At 44.8% G+C, this 24,990-nt stretch overlaps 1 protein-coding gene across 12 annotated transcripts in view; it reads left to right on the forward strand.

Annotated features, from left to right (window-relative positions):
• Positions 1-24,990, forward strand: part of LOC122531147 (voltage-dependent L-type calcium channel subunit beta-2) — an 88,822-nt gene that overhangs the window by 46,318 nt on the left and 17,514 nt on the right. For 7 of the 12 annotated variants that reach the window (XM_043658800.1, XM_043658801.1, XM_043658802.1 and 4 more), the window contains one exon: positions 23,686-23,802. In XM_043658800.1, the coding sequence (XP_043514735.1) occupies positions 23,686-23,802 (117 nt within the window). Of the gene's footprint in view, positions 1-13,531; positions 14,402-16,929; positions 17,317-19,650; positions 20,288-23,685; positions 23,803-24,990 lie in introns of those variants that run through there. The other 5 variants (XM_043658808.1, XM_043658810.1, XM_043658811.1 and 2 more) reach the window with 3 other exon arrangements.

A 24,990-nucleotide genomic window follows, 5' to 3' on the forward strand; every position in this document is an offset into this window, starting at 1 on the left:
GAAGGAACGTTTTAATTGCGTTATTTAAGGGCGACACGGTGAACCGCGCGAGCAGGAAACACACAAACGTGCAAACGGGTTTCCATGCACGGGTGTGCGTCGATCGTCAACTCACACTGTGCGCGGCCGATTCGCTTCGTGAAAGTCGATTCGCGCGCGCCCCGAACGCGCAGAGGTGCCTTTAAAACACCCACGTGCTCTCCTATGGCGTGGCCGTAGCTTGGATACGCGCCAGCCAACGTCAAACATCCAGGACCAGTTTCGTTCCGGCGGAGAGGCCCGATCGTTGCCGATACACGCGGTCATCTAGGGCTCCGTGAAATCGTTACGATATTTATGGCGCGCGATAATCGATAGCCCCGTTTTCAGTTCGAAAGTTGCTAACTAGTTGGAAAATAATGGACACCTTAAAAAGCATATCGTTACCTGATATATCTGCCTCGTAGAAGTTTACGCTTCTGTCCCGAGATAGCTGTTTATCTTTATCGCGGCTATAGGTTTATTATCTGCCACGGAGAGGCGTACGCGCGGTATAAATCGACAGTTTACGGCGTGAATTCAATGTACCTGGCGAGATTTTTTGAAAGCAAGGCCGGAGGAGGATGCGCGTCCGCCGCCCATCCAGCCCGATCGCGAGGAAAATTTTTTTCGGTAAACGTGAACTTCGTCGCTTCGCAAACGACTTTTGAACAGGCAAATTTTTTCGGTGTGTACGAACCTGGTTTTACGATCGGGCAATTGCATGGTAATACAGGCACTTGGAGAAGAATCTTAAAATCCCGAGGAGATATTAGGAAAAATGGTCGACGATCTCGTCGGATGGGACGGAATTACGATCGTCGCGTTAATCGTGGATGGATGAAGCGATCGAATCGGAGATTATCGCGTCTCTATGAACGTGTACGACAGAGTGGAAGCCTCGTAAATATGATCGATAAAACGCGTAGTCATTCACAAGTGCTGGAGTCACTCTACCAGTCCGACATTACATCGTGTTCGCGATGATACACGACAAAGTTTCGTGTCGCTTGAACGCGCATCGTCACCGAGACAAAGACGATGCTGCATCACACGCTACTCTAAACAATTAAACTATCGTGCGATATCGATTTTCATCGATTCCCCGATGTAATTACAATCTCTTCCAATTTTCGTTCCTCTATCAAGTGAAACGTTCCTCGACGTTTCATTGGGAATATTTGGGCATTTCTTTAGAGTCATGAGCGACGACAATTTGTTCGCCGATGATTTTAACCTCCCTCGCCGAGCGTCTCGTTGAATCAACGACCATTAATTTCACGCGAGATATTTCAAGTCGCTAAGCACACGTACTGGGACAGAAAGAAAGGAGAATGGTGGCGTTCTACGTTAACGAGACTCAATAATTTCCACGTCGACGCAGCTCTTCGTCAAAAACAACCGCTCCTGGAAGAAAACAAACGTGACGGCCGCCGCGAGCAACGCCCACAGTTCCACTGTAACTCGGATAGTCCTTGGCATTAAATATGTAAATGTTTCGGAGGAGCGACGGCGATTCGGGCCGTTTAATTCGTCGGTGAATCGACAATCGTGCGGACATCTCGTCAATTGGATTTCGGACGACGAAATGGTTCCGTGAAATCATTGGCCGGTAATTAGGTTGCGCATAATGACAGCCGGACAAACATCGTTACGTTTGTGTGTCTGTCTCTCCGTGCAGCTGCACGCGTGCGCGCGTTTTGCAAAAGGAAGAAGAGAAAGGAGAAAGAAAGAGAAGGAAGGACGAAACACTTGCAGTGGAATCGATGAAATTATTATTCTCGCAGGAGTGCTCGTTAATAGCGCAAAAGAAAAATAACGCGATTGCGCGCAGCTTGTCGTCGAGATGGAATTACTTCGATCTTAATTGCCGGTTCTAAGAATCGGAGAGGAAAAGTCGAAGGGCCCCGCACGGTTCGCGCGCCGCGATCCCCGGCCACGTCTTCTTTCGCCACTCGCCATTTACACATTAATGAACGACCGCTTGATTTATCGCTTCGTTGTTCTCTTTTTTCTTTTTTTTTTCGACTCTTGCTCTCTTTCTTTCTCTCTCTCTCTCTCTCACCGAGAGAAGAACGCGTGCAATTTCGGCTCCTCGTTCGAATCTGATTTTTACGCGATACCGCGTCGCACGACTCGGTTCTTGTCTCTCGGGCAAGAAAAGGAAAAAAGAACCCACGTTTCAGACAGTTTAATGATTTCCGCTTCTTTTAAACGGTGGATCGAGTGGTGGCTGGCTGGTAATTAACGAGCGAAAAGTACGATCAAAGTATGATCAAAGTGGGGAAATGCGAGATCGGTTGGCAACGAGTTTGTTCAACTGCAGTCGAACGAAGAAGAAGTGGAAAACGTAGGGAAAACCATTGGCTTCGTTCGTTACGTACGTCTGCCAGGTGTGTTGAAAAAGAAAACAGAAAAGAAAAATGAAGTAAAGAAAGGAGGTAATTAAGCTGGCGTGGGCAAGCTTCCCGAAGGAGTAATTAATTCGCTGAATCGAGTTCTCTCTTGTCCTTGATTCAGCTTCTTTAGCCCCGGATCGATTCCATTTCGTGTGTCTATTACTTCTCGATGCTGCGAAACACTCGCGCGGAGGGTGCGTTGCCTCATCGGAGCCGCTCCTCCGTTGAAATAATTTCGAGGAAAGAAAATATTCAGTACAGTAGAGGAATCCTTCACTCGCGTAACTTACGACGCAATAAACAAAGTCTCTACTCGATACGTACGGTTCTTGCGTATAGAACGAATCGAAATGGCTCATAAAACACTGGTGAATTGGTGTACGGCGGAATAACGAACAAGGCCATGCTTCAGACATTAAGCTGGTTAGTCGTAAACAACTCGGTGAAATCAATTACACGCGAGCGTTGTCACAGTTCTCGAGATTTCCTCGCCTCTCGTTTCGAAAACGTTTTCAACGAAACGTGAATTCGCGATAAAGGAAAGATCGATAGGAAGGAAATTTTAATATCCCACGAGCAGGATAGTTAAGCTTATTAGTCCGTGAAATTGTAAAAGATTAAAGTTGTCGAAAGAGGGTGGGGGAGGATCGAGGGAGAATTGACACAGAGAGCTACGTAGAACTCCACGAATCTAAGCTGGAAGAAAAGTGAAATTCCAGATGGGGGATGAGGAAAAAGAAAATTAATAAAAGTTATACGAGCATTGAAAATTATAGCGGAGCGTGATTGCGTAATAGCGGCGTTGAACGATGATCTTAGTTAGTGATTTTCTCTTTCGTCGGGCAGCCGCGCGCGCGATGATGATCGTGCACAGGCGCGCGTGCAAACGTGGCCGCGTGCGCGCGGCAGTTACGTGCCAATGACTGTAAACAGGGAACGAGCGCAGTAATTTGTGTGGCGCGCGCGTGTCTGAGTACCCGTGCCACTTATAGCAACGAGTAACAGAACAGATTCCTGTTATTCGAGAGGTTATCGAGCGATTTCTCGTGCCAGCGAGCCACGTCTGGATTTTTCGTCCATTTGAATACGATTTCTTCCACGATACGTCGTTCGTATTGTTCGTTTAAATGACTACGAGGTATCTACGATCTGTAACTACAACGACTCAATCAGCAATGACTCACAGCAACGAGAAAAAATAAACTAACTTCATTGTTAAAAGAGATTCTTACGACTGAGATGATACTACGATTGTATATTTCTTACCTTATTTTTCAAAGATGTTTGTACGTCGTATGTCATGGAATAATCAAGACTGGTAGACTGAAGGTCAGATAAATTTGAATTTTTATTTCATTTCTTTATAAAGGTAGCGTTGTGCAAGATTAAATGTAATGAGTTCTTAAGAAGCTTTACTACATCTCAATCGTCTTGTTTTCACTCGGAACCTCGTAGCAAAATTGAAAGAAAAGCGACCAATTCGTGAAAAGTGTCGCATTCCCAATTCATTGATCATACTTGATCCCCCTATCTGTGGTCGTTTAAACTAGATACTCGCGCTGGACATCGTTGGAAAATTCCCGCAGAGAAGGTTGTAAAAGATTGATAGAAAAAAAAAAAAAAGAGAGAAAAGAATGCCGAATTCGAGATCGATATTCGAGAAATTCTTGGCAAAACAGCCAAGACGGAGGATCCAACGTTTATTGATAAACCGTGTCTCGGGCGTAATGGCAGCGATAAATCCGCTTAAATGCAGCAAATAAGAATTGCACGCCGGCGGAGAAGCGGCCGGGAGACGGCGAGAGAATTCGCAGGGCAACGCGGAAAAATATTGCCTCGTTATGCCTGTACCAGCACTTTCGGCCACTTGCTTCGCTTATCTGTCGCTCCATTTGCATGAGAAACTGCAACCTCGATATTCCTTCGAGTCCGGCCGTGATTAGAGGAGCCAAAACGTGAGGCGTCTCTCTAGATCGCGAAGCGTCACGCCGAGAAACATCACCGTGTTTCACGCATTCGTTCGTTCGTTCATTCGTTCGTCGTTCTCGACAGGCGTCCCTCCCTGGAGAAAGGGAGGCGAACCGAATAACTTCTCGCGTTACCTTGGACATTAAACGATCATAAAAAGTTTCGACCGCGTCGGTCTATTGCAACGAACGACAGCGGACAGCCAGCGACCAACCGCGGTCTTCGAAAACTCGTGGACGAAGCAAGGCTTCGTGACGAATTTTCTAACACAATTTTCGAATTCATTAGAATGGGACGAGCGAATTTATTCCGTCTTCTTTTCGCGATCTGACAATTCATTCCCAGTTTGTTAATTAAGAATATTCCTTCTGCTAACGAGAAGAGTGAGAAGAGAGTCTCGAGTCTAGTTCTATTCTACAGAACCGCGAAGCGTGTCGGTCCATCTCCGACTCCGTTATACGAGAGCCAGCGTTCCACGCGTCTTCCTCCATCGTATAAATACCGTAATTAATCTTGCTTAAAAAATTTAATATCCACGCGATCGTTATTATTCCTCGATGAATAATCCGCGAAGACGACGAAAAGAAGAAAAGAAACTTACGTTTCCGGAGTTTCCTCCTCCGGTGCAGCACTGGATGTTGGTTCTCACTTCGTACAAAAATGGTACCCCGATGAATCTCTATCCGCCTCCGTGGTTCCTCCCGGCACACAGACGTACTCTCAGGTTGTACCGGTGGTCACGTTACACCCACGTACGCAACGTGTGTCCGTGCAACACACACACACATACACACACACACGGCACATGATTGTGACTTTGCGGCGAGACGGCGGAGGCGGGCCACGGTGTTTAGAAGGCTATAAAAAGAGAAAGCTGGACGGTATAGAGGCATACACGCGCTTACACACTAGCGCGGGTATATCGGACGCGGTGGGTGTGCAACAGGGTCTGGTGTAAGTGCGGGCTGTAAAACGTACGACAGGATTATCCTAAGACCGTTTCTTTAACTGCCTGCGCGCATTGGTCGTGTTCTCTGCCCAGGAAAATAAACGGTATAATAAAATTTTTCGGCAGAGGAGGCAGGGGAGGAGGGGGGATATACGCTTTTATGAAATTGCGATAAAAATTCTCTCGGCCAGCCTCGTTGGTCCACGAGAGGGTTTTTATGTAATTCGAGGCGAGTAGACGAGCGAGTACAGATCGGCCTCCCCGGTCCTCGTTCTCGTCATCGTGCCGGCGGATCGTAAAGTTCTACGAAACGACAAAATTTCGCACAAAGTCGGCGCAATAAAAGAGTTTCCAGGCGTCTCAGGAATTCTCCTCGCCGATTTCACTAACCGCCATCCCTCCGTGTTCGTGCAAGCCAGTCCGTATACCGCGTATAATTCTTGTCGAACGCTAGGAACAGGAAAGGATCTTACCGATCCTGGAATTTGCATGAAACAGCCGGGAAAGAAATCACGGATCGAAAGTAGGCAACATCGGGAGGAATCTATGTCGGCGATGAAAGTGACTAACAGAGTCGGATTATTAGACGCAATAATTTTTTTCACGTTCGATCTACGGTATTTCAAGATTTTACGCATGACTTCCGGAGTGGTTCAGCTATCTCGATAATTGGATAGATCTTTTTATGTAACAGCGTTGGCGAAAGAAATCCAGATTACATTTCTTATTTGTATATACTTATTTCGTATTTGTGGTAAGAGTGGAATAAAATATAAATGGTTCGAATAATTGCGAGCGACACTGCATGCATGTGGTTGGTTGCACGCCTAAAGCTACGATCAATAATTATCGGACCGTTTTCCACCTTTCTTCATCCACCGTCGTGCCAACACCATCAACACGAGGTACCTTAAGAGAGAGAGAGAGTGACAGGATAAAAAGAGAAAGACAGTCAGTGACCCACAAAATTGGGATCCTCGCGAGACGTGTATAATTATTATCGTGGGTCATATTCATTGTACAGACTCGCCAGAAGATGACAGGGATAATGAGGAACGTTCAGCCAGCCCGTATAATTATCCGACCGTGGAATTATCAAGTCTAAAATAATTGGTGATAATTCGTGCAATTTCTATTGTTCCAGCGCGACGTTGTTTTAATAAATCGCTGTCGTCTATTATATTTCCTATGGAAACGACTATTTTGTCTAATTTAACATTTCATTTCAATCCTACGTTTTCCAATCTTTTTCTCAAGCTTAGGAGACGTAAGAAAGGAATTTGCTTGAAAGAAGAAAGATTTATAGAAAGGAGGAATAATGCACAAGCAATTTGTTAAGAACTTTCTAAAGTTTAAGAAAAATATCAAACGTTTTTTTGAAAACCCAATCCTCTTTTTGGTCACTCGAAAATTTCCAACAGAGTTAATGGTACCCTAAGGATTTCTCAGGTTCAGCTCAGTTGTGTCTCAAAATGTCTTGATACACGTGAATGTACAAACATCTTCATCCAGGTTGTGCTACCTAATCTGTTCCATCTCGAGCGATCGCCTGTCGTTCTTAATCGTTCGATTGGATCTAATTCGTCTTCGTATGATTCTGTTCGTCGTCGGTTCAAGGGCGAGTGTCACTATATATATATATATATATATATATATACGCGACGCGATGTTCCATTTCGTCAAACGATGGCAACACATCAAATTTTTGATGCTATCGAGATAGGTAGATAGATAAAAGAAAAGAGAGAGAGAAAGAGGGAATTGAATTTTAGGGAAAGGAACCTTTCGAAAGGGAACTCTGTCAGGTGCTTGCCATCTGCCGTCTGTCGACTGGCCCTTCACGAACCAACCAAAACCTACCACGAGGACCCTGTTCACCGCTGCCAACCAAAAACAGCGAAGTTTGCTGTTGTTCTTCGAACGTAGTAACTCGAGAGTCCCGCGAGTAAATTGACACTGCCGGAATACAATTCGAATTTCCGGGTTCTAGAAACTATCCAGCAGTTCTAAACACTAAGTAGGTACACTGTTTGTAACAGACAGTTTGTCCATGCTTGAAGAGGAGTACACAGGCTTGTGAAAGTATTCGAGACAGTTTCCAGAGAGAAAATTTTCGTATCACAACTCTGTAATATGTTTAATACTGACGCTGTTACGCTTCATTGCGGTGTTAACGAAATTTTGAAATATTTCGAATAATACTTGGCATCGAATACCTTCGCGAGCCAGCGTGTGCGTTCCAATCTAGACGAAATGTTCGCAATATAAAAGGAAAGAAACGATGGAACCATCGTTTTAAACGAAAATATTTCGAAAACTGGGAATTCTGCATCTGAAATATAAAGCAACTCTATATAGAAGTGTGTACTCTGGGTAGAGGGGATTGTATATTTAGGCTACTCTGTACGAAGTAATTTGTGCAAGACGTTGTGTACACAGTATTCTATACAGCACACGTTGTGCATGTATATAGGTGTTCTATGTGTAGAGTATACGTATAGGCCGTTCCACACAGTACGAGTACTCTAACTGTATCAAACTCTGAACTAAACGGAACATTCTGCACGACGCTATACATTGTTCTCCCCATTAATGACCTACTCCATAAAATATCTTACTTTGTAGATATCACGTGCGATACTGCAAAGTATTTCGTTCCACGTAACTTGCAGTAAACGCACTAAGAATAGAAAAAAGTATCAATTCGCTATGGAAACAGCCCATGGAATAGAATATAAAAACTCACTTATACACGCACTTTTTATACTCTACACGTTAAAAGGAAATTTCGTATGTTGCGTAAGTAGCATTTTCGTCGGTAGAATTTTCTATAAAACATTCAACTGCAAGACAAGACTGTACAATTCAGATTTGATGTCTTAAGACGTATCTGCGTCAAATTAATGTTACGTGAAAACCAATACTCCAAAGTATATTTCAAACGTGGAAAAAACGCCAGACACCCTCCGTCCGACATACGCCACTCGAAATAATTCCAAACTTTTCATTACCCGTCCCCTGTGGTGTTGCTAATCGTGTTTGCGTCAGAGCGACTCGCTATCGCGGGCGAGACCTTTTAATTTCTTAATTGCGCCGGCGGAACAATCCAACGGGATAGAGTGAAACGGAGCAGGGGTATTAGCGGAGCGGAATTGCGCGAGCAACGCTCGTTCGTCGCCGATAATCGTCTCGGAGAGAATAATTTTTAGGTGCCGCGCGATAGCGATCGTCCGCTAATTCGCCGCAATCGAGAACAATTTACGGCACCGACCTTCGCTTGTTGCCGCCGGTGGCAGGCGTCGCAGCTGCGATCCGTGTCACGCGAAATCGTCGTGTCTCGCGTGCTTCTGGAAAAACGTGTCGCTCTGTAGAGAATAGAACAGAACCAACCGGGCTGAAAGCAGAACAGAACAGAAAGAGGGGACGACGATGGTTAGAGATGCTAAATCCACGCCGCTTTGCCTCGCTATCGCGGATAGAAGCGACCTACATTTCCGGAGGCGAAGCGCCGCGATGATGTAACCGCGAGTCCTAGGCTAGAGCAGGTGCGGGTGCACGCGCTGTTCCCGCGCAAAAATGAAATTTTAGAGTGACGTATTGTGGTCTGCATTCCGACGAGAAGAACCTCGCTGTAAACAAAGGGGAGGGATAACAGAGAAGTGTTTCGAGCGCAGAGAAACGTTGCACGCATTTGCGGTGCTGAATAATTAGGGGAAGAGAATTTCGTGGCTGCACTTCGAGGTTGAGCACTCGCTCGTTTAAAAGCTCACTGATTGCGTGGGTGTAAATGTTTGTTTCGTCGTTGTTTATTCAGGGCGGTACAAAGTTTTCTAGCCGGCACTTTTTCATTTTGCCTTGTTCATTTCGAAATGTTACCGATATGGATCTAGCTGTCTTTAGCGTTTCGAATTGTGTCGGTGGATTGATGTCATTTGTAGTTCCGTGAGTATTCTTCGTCTTTGAAATGTTAGAAAACAAATGTAGATGATTTAGACTGGTAGCAATTTTACTACTGAATATCTTCGATGTTTCGAGTGCTAGGTATTTGCGGAAAGTAGCCTTCTTTAGTGTTTCGAACAGGACCTACTAGTTTTGCTGTTGGATATTCTTGATATTTGGCACAGTGCTGTTGTCGAACGTAGCACATTTTTCTACTAAATATTACTCTTGGCATTTAGAACTTCAGCTGGAACTTAATGGTTTTAGAATCAGAAGAATTTGAATTCTCCAATCAAATGTTCTTGATCTCGGAAATCGTTGAAAATCTAAAGCTACGGAATACAGTGAACACCTAATTAAATATTTCCTTGAATCGATATCTTTCTCATTCAAGCTCCTGAAAACTTCAATCACTCAATTGTCCATTCAAAAACAACTTCACTCCCCTCAATATCCAGGATGATTCAGAAGATAGAAATAGTTCCGCGAAATTGAAACGATTCGTAGAAATCGGCGAAGATCCGATGAGCAGATAGCGATGAAGAATGGCACAGTGAAGAAGTTGGCGATTGTAATTACTATGGAAATAGGAGTGGAGATGTTGGAGAACTGTTGAATAATTAAAACGACAAACGTTTCAGTAAGCGTTCGCTTAAAAAATACCGTGAATTCATCCGGAGGAGTGGTAGCGAGTTTTGGTTGCTGTACATTTAAGCATTGATTCTTTCGAGAGAAAGAGACGCTCCCGCCCGATGACAATAACGAGAGACGATTATTCAAAGAGCCCCCGGCTAGATGACAATCCCGCTAATAGGTTTTTCAGATCTCTTTCTGACAAAGCGAAGATTCGTTGAATAATCAACCGTTAAATATTCGTGGAATAATAACAGCAAATTTATATTAATGGGAAAAGGAAAATTTCCATACAGATTTTTTATCCGCTGTTTGTGTTTCAATTGCCATTTGATCATCCGACGATTTTATCGAGTCTATGACTTCCGATTGTTGTTTTAGAATTGTTAACTCTTTAAAAATGTTAATGTAAAAATGAACGACGTTGCTGGACTTTGATAAAAGAGGCGGTTTCGTTCTGCAGTTTCGAGTCATCTGACGGTCTTCTTTCTGGTCTTCCATGGACTTTTACGTCCTAGTTGCTTTATCGTAGGTCGATAAAGGAGAGTTCCACATTATCGACGCCCTTTCGGCGGGAAATAGGAATATCCGTGGCTCTTGGTTTGCTTGGTCAATCACAAGTGGCGGGTACATGTGCGAAGCGCTTCCATTCCAAACAGTCGCTGGTTACCTTCTTAAGGAAACTGGAGATCGATTTTTCCTGACATTTTCCATTAAACCATCCATTACTGAAGTGAAGGTTATATAAATCGTAAGAAACGAAACAAGAGGAATTTGTTGCAACGATTGCTCAAATAATTTTTAAATTAAAAGCAGTCGGTTTTACTCTCGAAATCATTATCAAATTTTATTTTACGAGTCGTAAAGTGATTCGACGTCGAAATTCCATACGACAAATAGTGATTTATCACGTAAAAGATGTTTTTCCGAGACAAGCTGCAATGTCAGGCTGGTGTCTGTTGGCACGAAAATCTTAAGGCGCGTGATTGGTCTGCAGTCAGGGTCTGGCATTTAAAGTCGTAGAAATATTCGAAGATACGATAAAATGCAGTTTCTCTAGTTCCTCTTCGGTATTTTATCAAATAATTCACAAGACACGCCTGAAGAGAGAAGAGAAACATCGTCTCACTACGATAAGAATGCTAGACCGTAGACTGAGTTGTACTTTCATTCAGCTGATCGAAGAAGAAGAAAAGAAGAAGAAAAATCTAATGGCGATTAAGAAAATCACTGACGTCGCGTCTTGACTCCAGCGACAAAACAAGAAGCTGACCTAGTTAAATTCTTGACAAGCCGACGGAAAAGCGAGCCGCTGAATCTGCATTTCCTGTGTCTGATTAAAACGTAAGTAGTTAACCGTTGCCGCGAGAAGAATTTCAATTTAATGTCGCGCGCTACTTTAAATCCTAGAAAAATATCCCTTCCTCCTGGTTTAATATCTCCCCTCCGGTAGGAGAATCAATTTAAAAACTTTTCGCGCTGCGAGGGTAATCTCGAATCTTTCCTCTCTGACTCTTTACCGTCAGATTGGATTATCTGCTTCTTAATTTGCTAGCTCTCTCGTTTTGAAATTGTTAAATATTATTCTGAATGTTTCTCTTCAAACGAGTAAGGTTTAACGAACTCGATTAAACTTTAGTCATTTTAGTTACAGGCCACTCAACAATATTGTAATAAATATTTTCTTTTCTTCTTCTTTAAGTTCAAGGATGAGTTTCGCGTAAAATTTCCACGAAAGTTGAAAAGAGACGAACGAGAGCAAAAAGACGAAATGAAATTACGCATTTAGAAAGACAAATATAGGCAGTTTCGTCAATTTTTGTCGTTAAAAACAACAATATCGTAGGGACTGTTTGCCTTGGCGTGGGCCTATCTGTTCAGATTTGACAAATTTTATTAACACGCCCGTCGATTCAACCTAGACACAACCCAGACCTACTTATCGACTACAATGCTCGTATCCGATGTTACCCAACTCATCAAACCAGTCTTCCAATAACGCCATCAGCAGGCTGACGTCTCTAATCTTTCGCCACAATCTTTTTCACCAGTCACCCTCTCAATTACGACGAAGAAACTTGGATGATCGACGAACTTCTGTTGATAAGTAAGAAAGATTTAATTTCCGGCTTCCTTCCAAAAGATACTGTCAATGGTTTTTAAGTGATGCGACAATTAACTGAATTACAGACAAAACGATTAATAGATTCGAATTCTGTATTTGTCTCAATTTAGCATCAGCCTCGCATAAGTTTAGAGAAGCAGGGAAAAGAAAATAACTAAAAATTCTTCTGCTAAGGTTACTCGCGAGAACTGTGGAGGAAATAATATTTGAATAATCCTCTGATTATCAAATTAATTTGACGATCGTCGTTTCAAGTAGGAAACTCTGACGAATCTTCTCAAATTCCAAACTTCGAAACGCCAGCTTAACGTAAAATCTCGTTTGCTTCGAGAATGAAAATAAATCCACAAGTGATTTTCAAACTTTCCTCCAATTTTCCAATCGTCGTTGAGCGAGAATGTCCCGAACAGTGGGGTAGGAATGGGGATGGATGCACGTCCTAAATCGCGGAATGGGATATCGAGGGGAGTATTGGCTCAACGGCCAACCAAGACTGATTCACATACCGCGGTCTCGAGGAATCGCCTGTAACCAGCTGGTATTCCTCTCGCCGGTGTTCCTTAGCGTTCGACGAGGAAAATTACGACGGCTCGAGCACTCTTCGGCTGGCTGGCAGAGTTTTCGGTGTGGCGGCCACCGTTTTATTTATAGCGGAGGAGGTCGTGATGCGTTCCAAAAGCTACTCGTCGCACCAGTAGCACACGTTCGAGCGTATCGGCCTCTCGTCTCCGTGCACTCAGTTCCATCGGCATTTATCCGATTATTTTGCTCGTCCGAGAGCACCTATGAGAACAGAACGTGGATTCAACCTTCGCGAATCGATCCACCCATCACGTGTAAATCGTCCGACCAGTTGTAGTTCTCTGGTTCTCCCTTCGTTTTCCAGTCATCTCAGTGAACACACGTGACTACGCGGATTTTAAGGCGCTCGAGAACACGCAGCGTTAGCCGAGTGCCACCTAAAGTGTCGGAGAATCGTTTTGTACGTAGAGAGAATACGAAGTATCGTGGTGATTCGATTTGAGATGACACACAGTCGTGTGTAGGCAGATATGAATGAGCGTGGGTTGCATTGAACTGATAGTGGTAGGTTCTCGTACGTTTTGTTTAGCCAGCGGTGAGTGGTAATATTAGGCCGATGCATGTGAAATGTTTTTTCAAAGAGCGGTTTCTTTGAAACACGGAAGACACATTGAGACAAAGTAACATTCACTTTGTCAATTTAATTAAAAATCAGAAATGTTAAACCTCTCCGTTCTATGTCTGTAGAAACTTTCATTGTAGCATTTCAATTATTCGCGACGGCAGACGACGAGATTTTCAGATTTTTAATTACATTTCTTCGTGTCCTTGACAATTGACGATAAAACGCATTGCGATTGGTGTTGTTAACCTGGCAAATATTTTATATACACACACGCACGTACGCAACGTACAAACGTATCCGTAGACAATTTTACGAATAATTTATTTCCGCGTAATACTCTTTTTTACAAGAGCTTACACGTATCATTTTCAAATTGAAAATCTGTAGCACCCGTGGCCAGTCTCCTTTTTGAAAACTGAAACTCAAGCTCCGCTAGCCAAGGTTAAGGCCAACGATTCCGTTCGATATACCCTGAACAAGTCACGAGCAATCGCGTTTCGCGTTCGGCATGCATCCAAAGATCGGACGTCTCGCGAACAAGCTTGTTAATCGTTCCTGTCTATACACCTGAGAACAGTCGTATCTTGTTACTCGTTGCCAATCACTTACTGATATTCGAGGCTTCCGGGTGTAGAAAGTCGTGGTCAAAGCATTGTCAGAGTATTTCCTAAACAAGGGGCCACAAATTCTAGAGATAGAGATTCCTTTCTCTCGCGTATATTCGAAAACAAATTTTATTCTGCATTGAGTACTTGCACAGAGGACGAGTTTGTAGAGGCAGGAGAAACAGAAGTTTTTGTTCAAATTCGAATTCGAAAGAGAAATCGGGGAAATCATAGGATCGGAGAAGATCGAACGCCGATGCATTCCTCGCGTTTCGCGACGTAAAACAACGGGATCGTAATCTCGCGTGTGCACGCGTGTGAAGTGAAAACGAACTGACAGCCGGCCCGTGATAAATGTGGTTTAGAACCAGAACCCGACGTGTCTCGTACCGGAAGTCGATGGACTCGCGAAGCTGACGAACGCTGATATCCACGTAGCTCGATCGTGTAAACGGAATTCGTTCGACCGATTCGTTCAGCCTTCTTCGCATCGAGGAACGTACACGCGGGCATTCTCCGCCTCTTTCACGAGCTCCTTGCAATCTGTGAGACCGGGGAATGGCGCATTTTCGACGACAAGCCAGACACGAGCACTACAAGCCCTTTGGCAGGAGGAAGGTAAACGAGAACGAGACTAACGAACCGTCGTACTTTTCTACTAACTCTCGCCACTTTATCGAAGAGACGGCGAATAGGGTAGCTTTCGTTTGTCGATCGAGCATTTTCAATCCGACTGTTTTCTGTGCTCGTCGAACGAATCAGGAAATTGACCAACGAAAGAAGTCCAACACGGATCATCCCATTTAATTATGCGCAACGATCGTACAACGACAAATACACGATCTGCGAATTTTTGAGAAAGATCGGCACGTAGCACGCGTCGTAATAAAGTTTCGATCAGATTGTTCTACACAGGCGTGCCTTGTGTAACCGTGTCTATTCTTAAAATTGTACTTTAAATGACAGGATGCTCTAATACCGCGTTTCTACTGAAATAGCTACGACGTCCTTCGACGGCCGAGTGTCCTCTCGGTCGCCAAGTTTGCCAAATCAGCCTTCTGCAATCTGTGTTTTGCATCATTTGCAAATTGGATATGGCTTCCTTCGTCGCGTATAACCGACCGAGAGACTTCTTGCTCGTCTCTCGGTTATTTTCTAATCGACGATTAGTATTATCTTGTAAATCCATCGAAACGATCTGTTATATCCAGGTGCTGGTGTGTCTATTATCAGCAGAAGTTTTACTGCGCTCGATCATTCTCAAGGATGCCGCGTGCGATGAGTTTTCGACGTTAAATTCTCGTCGTGCTCAGTCATTGACGTTCACGAAATTATTTTTTTCTCTTTAGTAAATTCTTCTTCATTCTTCTCTTCCGATTTCCCTCGGTAAAGATTTAAGAAATCGTCTAAGGAATGGTAATTATCAATCAAACCAAATAAATATCGCTTGCAATTGAAGAATTGTATTTCGTATCGTTTGGATGTGCAATAGACGTTCCCTGAGATCCTAACACCACGAGAAAGTGAAGTGAGCGGGTTTGGCCGGAACGAGGTCGTTCCCAATGCTAGCGAATGACTTAAATGCAGAGCTTCAGCTTCCATGTCGGTTTCCTATTTGCTATGAACGAGCAAAAAAATCCTGTCCGATTTCGTCGACGCATCGAGCACAATCTACAAACGGGTACATAAATCTTTAACGCGAGCGTGGTTCGATTCGATCGGTTTGCGGTGCACGACTCGAAACCACACGAAACAGACATGCGCGCATCTACGAACTCGTCCAACACTGGGAATCTTATCTTCCAATTACGTTCGTCTAATTAAGAAACAAGGGCAGGTCGTTGTTCCTCTGCTCGAAACAAAACGTTCTTTGTCACGACGTTCACGTAGTGATGGTCTTTCAGTCGCGTGAGGCAGGAAATTTTAAAAGGAAAAACCTTTTCCTCGTTTGTAATAACTTTGGGAAAAAAAAAAAAACTTGGACTAGCTTGGAACCCTTGGAAAAATAGTTTTGTTGGTAAATTGGATTCCTCGAGAATTTCGTGATATCAACACGGGGAAATCCGGTTGGAAATCCACGTCGAATCAATCCTGTTTGCTGGCGAATCCGGCTTGTCCTCGATTATTAACGTCAAAAATTCAATTAGTCAGCGTTGATCCCTGTCCTTCGCTCGTTCTCACACTGATCCGTCGAATATTCTAGTTTATCTAATATTTCCGACGCGATGACAATTAAATACAAACTTATTAATCTCTCTCTTGAAAGGAAATATACAGGTTTCACGAACGACGATCATTCTCTACCCAATGAGGAAAGAAATCTCATTATCAAGCGAATCAATTTCTCAATAAAAAAGAGAAGAAATAAAGGGAAGATTCTACCGCGAAATCCAAAATCCACAACACGGAAAAACCGGCTATCGAATCAACGACCAAACGCGAATCTATCGATAGTACTCCTCGAAAATCTACCAAACACCCGAAAGGCGAAAAGAATCTGCTATCGAATCAATGAAATCAATGTACCATCTCTCCAACAAAAAGAAAAAAAAAAAAAAAGAGAAGAAGAAAAACATGTCTTGAATCAACGAACAACGCGACACGGCTAGAGAGCTAGCGTCTATTCCGAATCGGTCCGCTATGACCCATCGGCTAAACATTCGATTCATCCGAATGACACAGTTTCCGTCGGAGGAACCTTTGATCGGAGAACGGCGGCGAAGACGCCTCGTGGTTCCGCGATTCGACTCCGGTCGTTCGTCGGCGCATACACGTTACCAAGCGCTATGTCCGCGATCATGCACCACGCCACCTCCACTGGTGCACGTACACGTACACGTACATAGACACTCGCACAGAGACGGGACCGCGGTACGCGTGTGTTGGCGCAAGGTTTGATAGGACACGTTGCCTTCAGGGTGCAGTGGCCTGGCTTGGTTGTCGTGTGGGTCGCCAACGGATGGCGAAGATCGGGCGGAAAGAGGGGCTGTGGATCGATATAGTTACGGGGGTGTCGTCCGGCTTCCTCGGTGGCGCCACAGAGCGGGTGAGTCGGCAAACCCTTAGGCCGATGTATCAACCAACCCAGGCAGGAACGCGATTCGCGTTCGCGGGGACGTACGACAGACAGTGGAGTGTCAGTCAGTACGCGGAGAAACGTCGTGCCCCGGTCGTCGTCGAGTCGCGCGCGTGGTGTGCCCTCCTCGAATCGACGGATCGGTATCACGTTCGTAAGTTCAGTGTACTCCGACCAAGAGAGAGAGTAAAAAAAAGAAAAAGAAAGGAGAAGAAAAGAGACGAGAGAAATTTCAACGGTCCACGTTGCTGATCTGCGTCGCGTACTACCTCGCCTCGAGGAATTTCGATTTCGTTTCACGCTACTCGACGGAGGAGAACACGCGTCGCGCCGGGTGGCTCGACGAACCACGCACGCGAACACCCGGCCAACTTTTCGACGTTTCCAAGCTGTTGATATTTGTTTTCCTTATCTACTTCCGCGCGAGACGATCGAACGCAGGTACACGCCGAAAGGAGTAAGGAGAATCGTTCAGTCGTTGGTCAGACAGTCGGGGATAGAAACCAGGCTACGGACGAACGCAGGCAGCAGGGCCTTCTCGATAAATGTTGATAACGCCTGGCGGCGGGCCGAGTCGATCGAATGAACATGAACTCGCCACTCCACGATGTCGTTGACCCGCTTCCGAGAGCGTCCTCCGCTTTCGAGTGGGTCCCCGGTCGAGTTTCGTGGATTCGTAAGCTCGCTTCAGTGACGAAACTTTCACGTCGCTACTCGGATGCGTAGCCTCATCACTCTCTGCTTCGTCTCTTCCTATTTTTCCAAGCTTTTCTCTTATTTTCCCTCATTTCTATTCTCCCTTTCTTCACTCTCGGTGCTTATCGTCGACGCTCATCGGGCAAATTACGCCGTCGTTGCTCGAGCGAAGACAAAAAGGACGCCCGGATAAGGGGAGGCTATTATTCTTCAAAGGACACTGCCATTATTCGCGAACGAGGGCTCCTTTCGACACGTTCCGCCGAATTCTTCGTTTTAACGCCTCGAGTAATAATCGCGCCAAGGTCTTCTACCGGGTGTTGTCGCGATAATGTCGTGAATCATTTGCCTCTCGAAGAATAATCGTCCGCTGTTTACGAAAGGATAGCACACTCGACACAGTACAAAGGGGTCAACGGAATCGATTGTCCTCTCTCTCTCTCTCTCTCTCTCTCTCTCTCTCTCTCTCTCTCTCTCTCTCTCTCTGATAATTTCAAACAGCCGAGTCTTTTTGTTCTCGATTCATGATGGATTGTGAACTGTTTACGTAGACGGGAGGCGAAGTTCGTTAATTAATTATTCAGCGGTGATCGAGGGAATAGCGTGACGTTTCTGTTTGTTCGTAACGGCTCGACCAACATTTTCTCTAATGTCATCCAATTTCTATTTTCACGTCTCATTTCACACCCACTTTCCGCGAACCTTCTGCGAACCGTGCACCGTCGAGGAATTCGCTTGGTATTCGCGTGTGTAATCCATCCTACGACCGTACGTCTGGAATCCTCTTAACGATCTTTCATCGTGGCCACGTATAATCGAAGCCTTACCAGCTCGATCCTTCGGTCGTGTCTATTAATACGCGTAATAAGTGGATCCGTGACACGTAACCAGGTTTGTGCACACCGTCCATTTACATAAGCACCGTATTTCCCAAAAGCGTATATTAATTTCCCTCGGATTCGCCTCGTGTTGCACGATATTTTCTTTATTAATTAATTGATAACATCAGCGAACCGTAGATCATGGACAATGAAATTAACTTTTAGAACTTGGTCCGTGCGAGATAAATGAAAACAGTTCGTTCCAGCATGTATCAAAATACCAGTGAAAAAATATTATACTGCCGTAGAATTAACCTGTTTGAGTTTTATACGCTACTCGACGTACATATCTCCCCAGCTGATGATCAAAGTTTCGGTAGAACTTTTCTTCGTTTCACGATCATTCGTCCCTTACTGTACACGCATGTCGATGGCCCGGTAATTCCCACGTTACGTGACCAGACTCCGCGACTGATCAAATCGACCGTGTCGAGGATGCTGCCAGGACAGCAACGTGGATCTTCACCGTCGTTGCTTTAATTGCTACGACGTAATTAACGAGCGAGCAGTCGCAGTCGTTAGTCGCGAGGTCCCGAAGATCCCATCCACAGCCAAAGACGCTGTCTTCTCTTGTTAAGTCTTCTCCCCTTCTTCGAGAGCAATTATATCAGCATATCTCGTAGCACCAACCAGAGGATGCAAATTTATATCGGACGATTCTTTGTCGCGAAACTATCTAAGGAGAGAAAGAGAGAAAGAGGGAGAAAGAGTTGTTTGCTTGCTGGCTGTTTAAATTCGGAAAAGATCCTTCTTGTTACTCTCTCCTTGATCGTTCTTTGAGTACTAGAGAAATGAGAATTTTTAGAGTACTCGGAGAGAAAGTATCGTGAGATGTGCGAGTGTCTTTTGTCGAAATTTAGGAGATTGTTTATCTTCTCGGTTTTAGAAGTATAATATAATATATTGTGGATTGTGTAGATTTATATGTTAGTTAGAGCTTGGGAATCCAACGCTTTTGATTTCATGAGGCTAACCAAATAAAAGCGGAATATTGTAACTAGGAGATTCAAACTATATTCCACGATATTTTTAATAACGAGCTTGATATTCGTAGTCTAAAAACTCCTCGATTCGATGAATATAGACTGTTAACCCAAACGAACAGGATATTTCCGCTAGAAACTCAACGTGTCAAGTTGCCTGCGTTCGTTCGCGAAAATTCGAAAACCATCTCGTTACCAAGCTGCTGAACAAAGAATCGCTCTTTCCAACAGCCTCGTGGGTGAACACGAAGAGAGGATCATCGAGAAGCGATCTCGTCTCGCGAAGGAATCCACGATGCTGGCGAAAGTCGAAGCACCAGGTCGAAGTTCCAGTGCGATGAAGCTGGAAAGCCGTGAGTAGAAACTGTCGATTGGCGTTTGGATGGCTTGCAAACGGAAGCGGAAAAAGTCGTGGAAGAGCGCCTGAGGGAGGGAATTACAGTGCCGCGTTCGGCGTTCGCGCCGGCCAACCATGGCGTAGCCACGCCACGAAAATCCCACGACTCGTCGAAGACGAGATTCTCTAAGAGGGAAGAGCGGTTTGCCGCCGTCTTTCGAGTCTTTCTGCGAACGAACGTCGTTTTGGTTCGAGAGAACGAACGAACGAACGAACGAACGAACGAACGAACAGGCCAGAGGAGAAAAAGACGCAATGCGGTAGCGTGTGCTAAGCGAGAGCTTAGCGGATCAACGGATCGTGCCACAGAGCCCGGTTCGGAGAACGAAACTGGGCCATAACGGAGTCGAAGGGCCCGGCCAAAGTGGATAAAAGCCACTCGAACAACGGCCCTGGCGACGACGGCGCTGGCTTCCGGCGATGATCGGATACAATCAACACAATTCTGGCTACAACAAGCTATTCACGCAGGTACATCGCTGACAATCGTTTTTTTTTTTTTCTCCTTTTCCTTTTCAATTCTATTGTTTTCGAGTTCCTGTACTTTCCGGATTGCGGGAAAAGGTTTCGTTATTCTTTTTAATCTATTTTTATCTTGTTCTTTCCGTTGCCGTCTTTCCTTTAACACTCGCAGCAATTTGTTTCTTCTCTTCTTCGCTATTTCTCTCCCAGTTGCCGTTGCGTTCCACGATCTTCAGTTTTGACATTCTTTCGTCGTCTGAATTTCCAACTGAAATTGGGAAAGTGTTGTTTCGAGTAAGTCACGAGTCTCGAGAATTATATTTTCGAAATATGCAAGAAAAAATACGACTCGTCCGGTCTTCGATCAACTTCTTCGATAATTAAATTGAAAATTCCACGAACACCGTCAATTTTATTCTCTCTGTTTAATTAATTGTGATCACTCTAGCTTATATTCCCAAGAGAAAAATCGTCCCTTTCCAACGTTGTTTTCCTTTTCAGTTTTTCTTTTTTTTTTTTTTTTTCCTGTAACGTGTGACGCAGACACAGAGACAGGGTTATAAGAGGATGATGCTTGTAACGCGGACACGTTTCACAAAGGGTGTCAATGAATCGGCCTCCTTACACAAAGTAAATTAACAGTTGCAAGGGATCGGCGTTGTCTTCATCAATTTTCTCGCATTTTACAAAGGATTTTTCCGTTAGGCGTGCGATGCGTCGTACGAGTTTTTACATTAATCAGCCTGGCGTGAAATAAAACCGACCGGGCGTGCTATCGTTGCACAGCCGCGATCCTTTACGTTGCAATCTAAATCGATCTGGTTTACATTTTCAGCGTGAAACCGAGCGTTTCCAATATGCTCCGTTGCTCCTGCAGCTGCTGTTTTCGTCCTATTCACACAGGCGTTCCTCTTTTTATCCTACTTTTAGCCGAAGCCGGGTTTTCATTACATTGTTTCGCGTTATACTGTCCGCCCTTCGTTCTTCTTTTGCAAGCAGCGCAACGTTTACACAACGTTCCCCATCGTACCACGCCATTGTTTGCCACTTAAGTCAAATTCAATTCAGGCAACTCGGCTTGAAGTTTTGCGTTCACGCGAGTCAAGTTATTTGACGCGAAGCCGTTCGAGTTCGGCTAATCTGATTTCGAGTGGATATTTAACCCAGATATGTCTGTCGTGCTTTCAGAAGCGTGATTGTAGCACAGCCAATTTTGTTTGACGATTCTTTCTTTCTTTTTTTTTTTTTTCTGACGACGGCCAACGTACTCGTAGAGGCACAGCGATCCAAAAATTAATCAACGATTTGAAACTAGAATGGGTGAAGAAGATATCCATATCTCTACTTAAGATCAAGGTTATCTGGCAACTCTCTTGATAAAAATGTATAATAGGATAGGGCTAAAGTTTTCAAATCCTTAGATGATTTGAAGAAATAAATAAATATGATCGTCTGGCTGACTATGATCGGGCAAGGGTGTCCCATAAGTTTGTCCCCGAAGTTGTCGGCATTTGGCAGTCGATAAACAGAAGCCGCAGCTATTCGATCACGTGAATATCACGCGGCAGTTTCGTTTATACTTCCTGACTTCTCTCTCGTAGAGAGATTCGCAGTATAGAAAAATTCGCGTTTTACCCAGTGACACAGAAATTCCCCGTCGAAAGATTCGTCGCACGCAATTGTTCGAAAGCGTTCCAGTCATCCGGGGATCCCCCAGAAGGATCGAGGAAGGTCGCGGTGGCACGCATAGACGAGTTTATACAGTCACGCATGGGGAACTGGTAGAACGCGAAACGATTAAGTAAAGGCCGTTGGCATGGTTACAAGCCTCGACCAAATGAATTCATCGTTTCGACAGAAAGAGACAGAAAGAGAGAAAGAAAGAGAGGGGAAAAGAGGATTTTAAGGGTGAGAATCTGGCAGAAGTATCGTCTAACATTCGTCAAACTGGCCTGGGGTGAGCATCGAACGCAACACTTTGCTGAAATGCAAATGAAACGGTCGCCTAAGTGGCGCGACACACGCTGGCCGCCATCCTTTGCATTTAATTAATTAAGCGTCTAATTACAGGGCAGGTAAAAGCTACGACTTTGAAAGCCGGATCAATACGTCAATGTCGTCGTCGTCGTCGTTCGGCGATCGATAAAATTGTCAGAAATTGCGTCTCGTTCTCTCGAGCTCGGTGAGTTTTCTCTCGTTTCCAGGTCTCCCGATGTCCCGACGGGTCGACATCGATACGTCTTCCACCGCGTTCGACGCAATCGATCCAATTAATTCGCCCGTGCCGGCAATTAATCGGCCATACAACGTCCTTTTTTGTCACCGTTGTCGCCAACGCGCTTCGGTTGCGTTACGATATTGCTGTTCCTCGAACGTGTTTGGCAGGACGTTTCACGAGCTGACGCAACCAATTGCGCCGCACGATATAACGTATAGATAGAATCCTAATCGTGGATAATTTCCGGAGTCGTTTGGCCAATCGTCGCGCGATTATTCTAAAAATCGCAACGAACCGGCCCTCGTCTATACGTGGTACCCGTGGTTCGCAACGCGTACTTTTATCATTACGCTGCGTCAACACTTTCGCCACTAAATGCACACTGAATATTGGTTGTAATTCCATTTTGTAATATTTTTTAACCACGCTGTGTCCTTTAACTTAAAAAAAAAAAAAAAGGAATACATATCTGCGAAAGATACAAGCGTATGGAACGCGTGTCTGACTCAGCACGGTCCGTTTCTACTACCCCGCAGTATATTCTCCACTTGTTCTTAAACGAAATCGAATTGCGTTAATCCTGTCGCGTAAGCGCGAGTAATTTCATAAGAACGCAATTGAAGTAGCAGAGAGCAAAGTACGAAATGAGAAATTCGAGCAATCGATCATTGTGCACTAGCGCAGAGATGTTTGCAAAGAGGTGGGACGGCCGCAGTCGCTTCAGAACCGACGAAACTTTCCTTTTTAAGCTAATGGTCTCCGACACTCCGAAAGCCCTTGAGAACTTCGCCAAGGCTTCCGCGGGCGAAACATCCGAGGCTCCTTCCAGTTCTTGGAACACGAACTTCGCGACAAATCTCGCGAGAATTGTGTCGCAGTAGTTACCAACGTTTGACAAACTCCTTCGAACACGAAACCCATGGAACATACAAATAACCAATAAGCTAGCTAGATATATTGTACACCGTTTTTTTTTAAACTAACTAAACGTATCGCGAGGAAATGGAATTTCTTGGAATTTTTGAACCCACCGAGAGAAGGTACAAGGTGCATTATTACTGCGAGAGAAGGGTTGGAGGAGCTCGTTGCAGCTCGTTCCTGAATTGAAACGATTCGATAACGATCCGAACGCCGAATAATGAATATCGCCGGGCGATGCGAATTTAAACGAGTTTGTTTTGTATTTCAGGGCTCGGCAGACTCGAACTACTCACAGCCGAGCTCGGATCTCTCGCTGGACGAGGAGAAAGAGAGCTTGCGTCGTGAGAAGGAGAGGCAGGCCCTCAATCAACTTGAAAAAGCCAGGGTAAGTCATTGATCTTTCGCATGTTCCAGTTTCACCTCTCCTTTCGCCGCTCCCTTGTGTTTCGCTTGTTTTCTCCATCGGTCTTTCGGTAAATCGTTTGCTATCGATCGGCCACTTCCGAACGGCGTCGTTTCCCTCCGACACCGACCTCACGTCACCTCCCCGTCACCTCAGCAAGTTGCCCGCCGAGGAATGAGAAGCGTGTCAATGAATACGCGCGCCAGACTAATGAGATCTCGCGCGTGGAGGCCGCTCGACGAAACCAATTAAATCGACCCCGGTGATCCTTTGTTTCCGACAATAGATGCAAATGCATTATATCGCGTCGCCAGCCGTGATATTACTCCCTTTAATTACACGTTCCTTTCTAATAGCCAGCACCAGAGCTCGATGAATTGGTAATTATCGGATCGGTTGTCTCGACGCTTCCGTGACACTCCTCGGCTTTCCTCACCCACGTGCACCTATCCCACGATTGCCTAATTGTCTACAACTTTGTCTCGATGAACTTTCGAACACTGTTGAAGCGAACAGAGAGGACTGTAGCTTCTGATTTATTTAACTTCAAGACACGCTTGAATCTCTTGAAATCTCTCGACGTCGAGAGAAACTTTCGAACCTCTAAATTTACAAACGCCCGGTGTTCCAAATTTTCGATTCTTCGAATTCTTCCGAGCTCCACCGCGAGCCGTGGAATCTTCAGCAAGTAAGTCAGGTTTTACGTTTCAACGGTAACGTTCGTGGAATTTGCGTGCAGTTTCGCGGAATCGGGGCGAGTATTTAGATCGAGCAACGGGGCGAGAGCGGGTCGCGTCTGAATTATGAAGACACCCTCGGCCGGCATACATGACCGATCAGTCGGATCAGCTTCGGACTGAACAATAAATGAATATTGATCAACCAGCCGCGACCTTCGAGGGGTAGAACGACGTAGCAAACGCGGACGGCGCTCTGCGACACGGTGTGTTGCGCTTTTATTCTTCGCGGTATGTGTCACGCGGTAGATTGACAATGTACCGATCATCCGTGATCTCATCGGCATTTACTTCACGCTTGAATTACAGATGCGCGAGTGTCGCGTTGCGGTATAACGGATTACGGATAACTATATGACCCAATAAAAGTATCGACGCCATGAACAATAAAACGATAGCTTCGTTTTTTTTTTTTTTTTTTTTTTTTTTTTTT

Source organism: Frieseomelitta varia, unplaced genomic scaffold, assembly GCF_011392965.1.
Source record: "Frieseomelitta varia isolate USP_RPSP 00005682 unplaced genomic scaffold, Fvar_1.2 scaffold_379, whole genome shotgun sequence".
NCBI classification, from domain to species: domain Eukaryota; kingdom Metazoa; phylum Arthropoda; class Insecta; order Hymenoptera; family Apidae; genus Frieseomelitta; species Frieseomelitta varia.